Source organism: Corvus moneduloides, chromosome 24 (genome assembly GCF_009650955.1).
Source record: "Corvus moneduloides isolate bCorMon1 chromosome 24, bCorMon1.pri, whole genome shotgun sequence".
NCBI classification, from domain to species: domain Eukaryota; kingdom Metazoa; phylum Chordata; class Aves; order Passeriformes; family Corvidae; genus Corvus; species Corvus moneduloides.
The window spans coordinates 721,112-730,028 of record NC_045499.1 but is presented as its reverse complement, the minus strand read 5'-3'; the positions used below and the strand labels follow the sequence as shown (position 1 = coordinate 730,028).

The 8,917-nt window shown below is 66.3% G+C and overlaps 2 protein-coding genes across 2 annotated transcripts; one reads left to right on the top strand and one right to left on the bottom strand.

The window, feature by feature from the left end:
- The first annotated feature begins 393 nt into the window (after positions 1-393).
- Positions 394-3,412, top strand: LOC116455358 (collagen alpha-1(I) chain-like). Its single transcript, XM_032133135.1, has 2 exons — positions 394-873; positions 2,730-3,412. The coding sequence occupies exons 1-2, from the start codon at positions 402-404 to the stop codon at positions 3,260-3,262; spliced, it is 1,005 nt and encodes a 334-aa protein (XP_031989026.1). The 5' UTR covers positions 394-401; the 3' UTR covers positions 3,263-3,412.
- A 557-nt stretch (positions 3,413-3,969) lies between these two features.
- Positions 3,970-8,243, bottom strand: SHISA4 (shisa family member 4). Its single transcript, XM_032133136.1, has 5 exons — positions 7,979-8,243; positions 6,862-7,033; positions 5,604-5,737; positions 4,442-4,624; positions 3,970-4,356 (listed from the first exon to the last, which is right to left on the bottom strand). The coding sequence occupies exons 1-5, from the start codon at positions 8,049-8,051 to the stop codon at positions 4,310-4,312; spliced, it is 609 nt and encodes a 202-aa protein (XP_031989027.1). The 5' UTR covers positions 8,052-8,243; the 3' UTR covers positions 3,970-4,309.
- Positions 8,244-8,917: the final 674 nt, after the last annotated feature.

The window sequence follows — 8,917 nt, the reverse complement described above, 5'->3', positions numbered from 1 at the left end:
GGGGCATCACCCAAACATCGGCGGTGTCCCCTAAACCCACGGGGGCGGGGCGGAGCGGGGCAGCGCAGCTCCCGGGGGGGCGGGGGCCGGCAGGGGGCGCCCTTAGCGCACCGGGGCCGCCGGTAACGAACCGGGGGCGGAGCGGCGCGCGGCGGGGCCGGTAGGGGGCGCGCTGCAGCCCCGGCCCGTCCGCTCCGTCCCGGCCCCGGCCCCGGCCCCGGCCCCGGCCCCGGCCCCGGCCCCGGCAGCGGCAGCGGCAGCGCCCGACGGGGGCTATCGGGGGCTATCGGGGGCGTCTGGCCCCGCTCCCCCCGCTCCGCACCGGGGAACCGGCGCAGGGCACGAGGCCGCGGCGATGGACGGCGGGGCGGCGGCATGAGGCGGCGGCGGCGGCGGGGAGCATGGCGGCGGCGGGCGGCGGCGGCGGGGCGCGGCGGGGGCTGCTGAAGCGGAAGCCGAACTTCACGCTGCAGGAGCTGGAGGTGCTGATGAGCGAAGTGCTCCGGTACGAGCCGCTGCTGTTCGGCGCCGCCGCCGGTACCGTGAACGCGTACGAGAAGCAGAAGATCTGGTGGCGGATCACGCACAAGGTGAACGCCGCCGGCCGCCACCAGCGCGACATCGGCGAGGTGAAGAACCGCTGGCGGGGCCTGCGCCGCCGCGCCGGGGACAAGATCAGCCGGCACCGGCTGGAGCGGCAGGGCCCGGCCGGCAGGGCCGCCGCCAGGAACGGGAGCACCGGGAATAACGGCAGCAACGGGAACGGCGCGGCCGAGCCCGGCCCAGGGCCCGCCCCCGCGCCCGGCTGGGGACCTCGCGGCGCCGCCGGAACCGACCCTCCGGTGCGCAGCGCCGAGGGGTCTGCACAGCACGGTGAGTGCGCGGGGACGGGGCACGGACACGGGGAGGCTGGGGCCGGGACAGAGGAGTGGAGAGACGGACATGGAGGACCGGGACACGGACATGGGAGGACCGGGACTGGGACTGGGACAGGGACAGGGGAGAACGGGGCAGGGTCACGGGAATGCTGGGAGCGGGATGCGGGAGGACCGGCACACAGACACAGGCACTGGGACTGGGACAGGTGTATGGTGGGACAGGGACATGGAGGACCAGGACACAGACATGGGAGACCAGGGCAGGGACTTGCTGGGGGGACCGGGATGGGACATGGGGGACCGAAAAGGGGCCACGGATGAGCTGGAATGGGACAAGGAGAAATGGGATCAGGAAGTGGGGGCAAGCGACAGGTACATGAGGACACTGGGACCGGGACAGATGCATGGAGGGACAGGGTCACGAGGAACAAGGACCAGGACATGTGGGACCAGGACATGGACATGGGAAACCAGGACACAGACACAGGGCCACTGAGATTAGGAGAGGATTGGGAGGAACGGGGACACAGGGGACCAGGACTAGGATGTGAGGGGATCAGGATACAGGAGACCAGGACAGTGACATGGGGATACTGCGACCAGGATGTGGGGTCCAGGACACAGACATGGGGGACTGGGACTGGGATGCAAGAGAACTGAGACTGAAACAGGTCGCTGGGACCAGGACAGGTGCATGCAGGGACACAGGAGACCAGGACCAGGGTGAGGGGGATCAGGAAAGGGACACAGCCAGACCCGGACACAGGGGCAGGTGCATGGAGAGATGGGGATGGGGACTAGGGGGACCTGGACCAGCACCTGGGGAACCAGGACACAGGGCATCAGGACAGGAACATGGGGAACTGGAACAGGGACACAGAGGCACTGGGACCAGTACAGGGACATGGTGTAACCAGGACATGGACCTGGACTGAGAGCAGGGAACCAGGACCAAGAAACTTGGAAACAGGACAGGTGTGTAGAGGGACCAGGACAGAGACACGGGAGATTAAGGCCAGAACAGGGACACTGGGACCATGCTGTGGGGAACTGGGACACGGATACAGGGGACAATGGGGACAGGGACATGAGGGATATGGGGGCACTAGGCCTTGGAGAGGTACATGGAAGGATTGGCACACAGATCCAGGGAAACAGGGCAGGGATGTGAGAGGACTAGAACAGACACAGACGTGAGGGGACTGGGACCAAGATGTGGGAAATACCAGGACTAGGACACTGGGACCGGTACAGGTGCATGGAGGGACTGGGGCAGGAACAGTGGGGCAGGGTCACAGGTGACAGGGATGTGGGAGGACCAGGACAGGGACATAGAAGACACAGAGAATAACAGGGGCACCTGGACCAGGACAGAAGGGTACCAGGATCAGGACAAGGATATGGGTGACTGGGATTAGGACAGGGACAAAAGGCAGGCGGTACTGGGACTAGACAGGGATAAGAAGGGGCTGGGAACAGGGCAAAGACATGGTGGGATTGGGACAGTGACATGGGGCAGGACCAGGACAGAGACAAGGAACATGTGGATACTGGGACAAGAACAGGGATGTGGGGGTACCAGGACCATGCAGACACATGGGGACACCACATTCAGGACAGGGGTATGGGAGTACTGGGACCAGGAGAGGGACAAGGGACACGGGATGGATTTGAACCACCATGAGGGACACAGGACTAGGGAGATATGTATAGATGGAACCAGGACTGGGGGCAGGAGAGGGCGTGTGGGAGCACAGGGATGGAGACAAGAGGGTCTGTCACTTGGTCCGTGGGGCACTGGAGACACTGGAGATCCCTCCAGCTGCCCTGTGCTCCCCGTCCCTCCCACAGGTGTCAAGGAGGAGCCGGTGAAGGAGGAGCCGGTGGAGGTGAAGACTGAGCCCTTCCACGGCCCCGCTGCCGACGGCATTCCCGGCCGCGGCTCAGAGCGCCGGCTGCCCCGCACTGGCATCTGCCCGCCCAGGGAGCTGTGCGAGGGCTGGAGCCGGAGCCCCCCGCGCCCCGCAGCCCCCGAACTCTCCCTCGGCGACCTAGGCGGGCAGCAGGAGCCGCTGGGCTCCGACTTCCCGAGCCTGCTATTGGAGCAGGAGGCCGAGCAGCTCAGTCACTGCGGCGCGGGAGAGGCGGGGCCCCCCGGGGCGGCGGGGCTGGACGGGACCCCCGAGTGCCCCCAGCTCAGCCTCGTGCAGTCCAGTGAGCGGCTGGTGCAGGAGATGCGGGCATTCCGCCGGGAATACGCCGAGAGCCGTCGGGAGACCACGGCGGTGCTGCGCAGCATCGCCCAGGCCCTGGGCACGCTCAGCCGCAGCCTGGCCGAAATCCGTGACCTCTACCTCCGGGAGCGGGGGGTCCCCAGATCCTGAGCCCCCCACGCAGCTGGCTGTGTACACACACCCCCACCCCTCCCCCCTGCACCCACCTCGCTGCTTTTATTATTATTTTTATTATTATTTCTTTTCCTCTCCATCCCACTTCAATAAAACTTGGAGCTGCACCCCCTCAGCTCCCCCCACCCCGGGCTCCTCAGAGGGGTTTGGGGGGTGATGGGATGCAAGGGCCTGGGAGATGGGACAGGAGTTTGGCCCTCCAGGCAGGTCTGTCTGGCTTTGCTCCTGGACTGATGGACTCTGGTCCCAAATTTAGCCACCAACGGTGGGGGGGATGAATCCCACCAGGAACAACCATCGGGGTGACACCACCCACCCACCCTCCCCCATTTATTCCTGTCCAGGGGAGGGAGCGTGGATAGAAGAATCGTCCCTGCGCCTACAGTCCCCATCCCGGCGCTGAATTTGCTGTTTTCTCACCCAGAAGATGTCCAAGGGTGGTTTCACGCCCCCGTTTTGAGTGAGAGGGGCTGGGTAGGCTGCAGCACTCCGGGCTGGCTCATCCAAGCGGCTGATTTGGTAGGAAAGACCCATCCCAACAAAATTTTGGGATGGAGAAGTCTCGGGAGCAGAAGGAGCAGGGCGGAATTCATGTTCCCCCATCTTAAAGCTGGCGGGAAGGGGTTGGAGGTGTTGCCCTCCCCTTCTTTCCCCATTACAGAGTCACCGAGACGACACCAGGGTGTGGGCACAAGACGTGGTTTAATGCCAACCCCGGGGGTGAATCCTGAAGTGTGCGTGCAGGGTGACAGCGGTGCACGGCCCTCGGGGGACCCCCCTGGGGACCCTGCCGCGGGTGCTCGGGGCTGCTGGCACCCAGAGCCGCAGGGGTAGGCACCCACAAAGGGCCCAGTGTGCGGCACAAGGGACGCCCTGTTCTGCTGGCACCGGATCACCCCAGGATGGCCGAGAAGAGCCCGATCCAGCCCCGGCTGGGGCACCCCTCCAGCGGCATGGGGGGTCCCGGGGGTCCCCAGCCCGGCCCCGCTGGCCGGCAGTGGGTGCGGGGGTCCCGGCGGGGGCCTATGCTCCAGGGTAGCTGGGCTGTGCCGGGGTGTAGGGCGGTGGTGCTGCGGGGGGAGCAGACGGGGTGTCACCGGGCCACCGGGCCCCCCCGGGAATAGGGAGGGACCCCGTTCCCCCCGCGGTGCTCACCTGTGGGGTTGTAGGCAGGGGGGCCGGAGGGGTACATGGGGTACTGGACGGCAGGGCTGGGCGAGGGGTACATGGCCATGGGGGTGAAGCCAGGCTGGGGAGGCATAGGGCCGGCTTTGGGGTCCATGGGGAAGGGAGCTGGAGGAGCTGCGGGGGGGTAGCTGCACAAGGGGATTTCCGGGCCTGCGGGAGAGATTGGGGAGGTCTGCGGCACCCCGGCACTGGGACAGGGATGGTGCCTCGGGGTGGTGGGCACCAGGGTAGTATCAGCAGCCCCCAATCCAGTGCCCAATATTCCCCCCACATCCCTTCAGGTCCCACCACCTCACCACCCCACAACCTCTCCACCCTGTACCTCAGGACCTCTCCTGTTCTCCCCATCCGTGTACCCCATGCCGCCTCCTACACCTCCATCCCTGAAGTCCGCCCCCCCCCGCATTCCAACAGCCCCCCTTCTCCTTGCCTCCCCCATCCCCCCCCCCCCACGCACTTACAGGACTCTTCTGCTCCCCCTCATCCCTTCAGCTTCCACCCTGCACCACAACCCCGCCGCACCCCTCCAGCCCCCCGCCGACCCCTTCACCCCGTACCTACAGGATCCTGCACACCCCCATCCCTGCAGCTCCCCCCTTCCACCCCCAGGCCTCTCTGCATTCCTCGAGGCCCCCTCAATATCCACCACCCTGTACCTCAGGAACCCTCCTGCACTCCCCCCCATCCCTGCTGCCCAACCCCCACACTCGGATCCCCCCCTGCATCCCTCCAGATCCCCCCTCCTTGCCTCTTCCCGAACTCCTCCACTCTACCTACAGGACCCTCCTGCACCTCCCATCCCTGTAGCCCACACACACCCCAGTTCCCACAGGCATCCATCCAGGCTCCCCCAGTCACTCATCCTGTACCTACAGCACCCCCCATCTGTGCATCCCCCATCCCTGCACCCTCCCATTCCCCCAGGCCCCCTCAACCCCTGCACCCCGTTACCTGCAGGACCCTCTGGACCCCCCTCCTCCTGCACACCCCCATCCCTTCCGCCCCCCACCAGACTCCTGTTCCCCCTGAATTCCTCTAGGCCCCCTCAATCCTCCTCCACCCCCTTTACCTACAGGACCCTCCTGCACCCCCTTCTCCTGCACCCCTGTCCCTGCCCCCAGCCCCGCACCTTGCAGGGGGGTGGGGGGGTGCCGCCGGCGCTGGTACAAGTAGCAGCAGGAGCACATGAAGCAGCAGACGATGGTGGTGACGATGGCGATGAAAAGCACCACGGCTGAGGCGATGCCCGCGATGGTCTTGGGGCTGTGGGATCCCCGGGCGTGGGGAGCAGGGCCTGGGGGGCATCCGGGGCACACACCCCCGGCCAGCACCCACTGATACTGCCCACTGCCCAGTGCCCAGCACCCAGTGGCACTGTCCAGTACCACTGCCCAGCACCCAGTGTGACGCTGCCCAGTGCCCAGTACCAATGCCCAGTGACACTGTCCAGAACCGCTACCAGCACCCAGTACCAGTGACCACTGCCCAGCACCCAGTAGCATTGCCCACCCAGTAGCAGTGCCCAGTACCCAGTGCCAGTGCCCTGTACGAGTGCCCACTGCCCAGTGACCAGCATCCAGTAGCAGTAACCAGTGCCCAGCACCAGCACCGCTGCCCAGCACCCAAGTGCAAATTCTCAGTACCAGCGTCCAGCACCCAGTGCCAACCCCCAGTACCAGTGACCAGTCCACGGCATCCATCCCCCTCAATGCGCAGTGCCCAGTACCAGTGTCCAGCACCCAGAACCCAATACCAGCCCCCAGTACCAGTACCCAGTGCACAGCACCCAGTAGCAGTGCTCAGCACTCACTGCAAAGCACCAATGCCCAATACCAGTGCCCAGGGCCCAACAACCCAGTACCAGTATCCAAAACCCAGCACCACTGCCCAGTGCCCAGTACCCAGTGTCAGTATCCAGCACCCAGAGCCAACAGCCTGGCAACCCAACAGCACTGCCAGCACCCAGTACCACTCCCCAGTGCCCAGAACCAGTGCACAGCACCCACATTCAGCGTCCAATAACAGCGCCCAGTGCCCAACACCCGGTGCCCCTGCCAAGTACCAGTGCAGAGCACCCAGCATCCAGCACCCGGTGCCACTGCTCAGTACCAGTGTCCAACACCCAGTACCACTGGCCAGCATCCAGAACCAGTGCCTAGTACCCAATACCAGTGCACAGCCCCCAGAATCCAGCACCCAATGCCCAATACCCAGTAAAAGGGCCCAGATAACACTGCCCAGCACCCAATACCAGTGCCCAGCACCCAGCACCTCTGCCCAATGCACAGCACACAATGACCAGCACCCAGTACTAATGCCCAGCACTCAGTCCCAGCACCCAGCCCGCCCAGGGGAGTCCCCAGCCCCATCAGCCCTGGCTGTGGCACCTGAAGGCAAGGCAGTGGCGCTGCTGGCGCTCGGTGAGCAGGCGCAGAGGGTCTCGGCAGCAGTACCGCTGGTGGCACGTGCCACAGCAGAAGGTGAAGAACTCGCAGTCGAAGCCAGGGTGCCATGACCCGTTTCTGTCCACGTACCACAGGCAGTCCTCGCCCCCGGCCACTGTGGACAGCCACCCATCACCAGGGCCTTGGGGCACCTGGCCATCAGCACCCTCGGGGGCATCGGCAGCACCCCATGCCCTCCATCCCCCACATGAGCACAGCCTGTACCCCACTGTGTCCTATTCCCTCGTCCTGGTCCATCCTGCCCCATGGACCCCCCAAACCCCTGCTCTGCCCCATCCTGCCCCATATCCCTTAAAACCCTGCTCGATCCTGCACCTATGGACCCCCACACCCTACTCCATCCAACCCTACACCCTTGCAGACCCCCCTGCAGCTTGTGCTGGAGCCCTCCAGGATGCGTCCCCCACACCCTTGCAGACCCAGCTCCCCGACCCCTCCAGATGCCCCCAGATCCGCCCAGCTTCCCCCCTTCCGCGTGTTCCAGTGGCACTTCCCGCTCTATTTCTGGCCGGTGCCACCTGTCTTCCCAGAAATAGCCGCGGGCCGAGGCCCGGGGGCGGCCGGAGGCGCGGGGGCAGCGTGCCGGGAGCCACGGAGATAGGCTTTGCGGGGGTCTCACACGGCATTCACACCCCCCAAAATGGGACCACGGCAGCTCAGGGGCAAGTGGGGAAACTGAGGCACGGGGTTCGTGCGTGGGAAGCCCCCAGATTCCCCAGGGCTGGACATCCCGGCTCGGTCAGCCACCGTCTCCCTGCCTGCTGTTCCCGGGGGTCAGCGGCTACCGGGGACACCCCGAAACCAGCAAATGGGAGGTGGGTTTGGGGGGGGGGGAGGGGGGTGGACAGAGTGCCCAGGGGGACACTTCGGTGCAAGCAACCCCCGGTCAAAGAGGCCCTGTGTGGCACGACTCACAGTGACGGCTGGCGGCACCGAGTCCCACCCAGCGGGATCCCCGTGTCACGGACGGTGGCACCGTGTCCAGGCGCAGGGTGGCACCGGATCCCCCGGCCCTCCCCGCTCCCCGTATGTCTCTTACCCATCGAGGCGGCCACGGCCACCAGCAGGGTCCCGGCCAGGGGCCAGCCGCTCCCGGCGCCGCCGGGCCCCATCCCGGGGCCGGGCCCGGTGTCCCCGCTCAGCGCTGCCCGGGACAGGGGCGGCGGCTGCGCGGCGGCGCCGGGACCGGAGCCGCTTCCGGGGCCGGTGCTGCCCGGGGCCGGTGCCGCGGTGCCGCTCCCTCTGCCGGCGTCTCCCGGTGCCGGAGCGGGGCCGGCGCAGGCCCGCAGTGACGCCGCAGCCCGGCGGCGCTCGGTTGCTGCCCGGTGTCCCCCCCCCGTCCCGCCCCCCCCCGACGCCGCCTCCCGCCGCAGCCACCGGCCCCCGCCCGCCCCCACCGGGAGGAACGGCACTGGCAGGGCCGCCCGGGGATGCGGGGACTGGAGTGGCCTCGCTGGCACTGCCCCCCTGGCACCCGTTATTTCCCCTCTTCCTGCACTCCATCCTTTCGCTCGTCCTTGCACTGCTCCCCCGCACCCCATCCCCTACATCAAATCCCTTCCCTACCCCCTGCTCCCCAGCATTTCCCCTCTCAGCACCTCTTCTCCCACCTCATCCCACCCCTGCACTCCTTATTTCCCTCCCCTGCACCCCATCACTTTGGTTCACAACACCCTTTCTCCAACCCCATCCTTTCCCTGAACACGTTATTTCCACCCCCCACCCCGCACCCCATCCCTTCACCCATCCTTGCACCCCTCCACTGCACCTTTCCTTTCCACCCTCCTGCACCCCAGCCCTGCACCACTCACCTCCATTCCATCCTTCCCTTCTACTCCTTGCCCCTTTCCCAGCCCGGGTCACTGGGATCCACAGCTGGATCTGGGGCACCCTCTTGGCACTGGGGTCACCCCATTACTGCCCCGAGCACAGCCAGACCCCAAATCCGCAGAGTCTCATCCTGGCAATGCCAACTGGA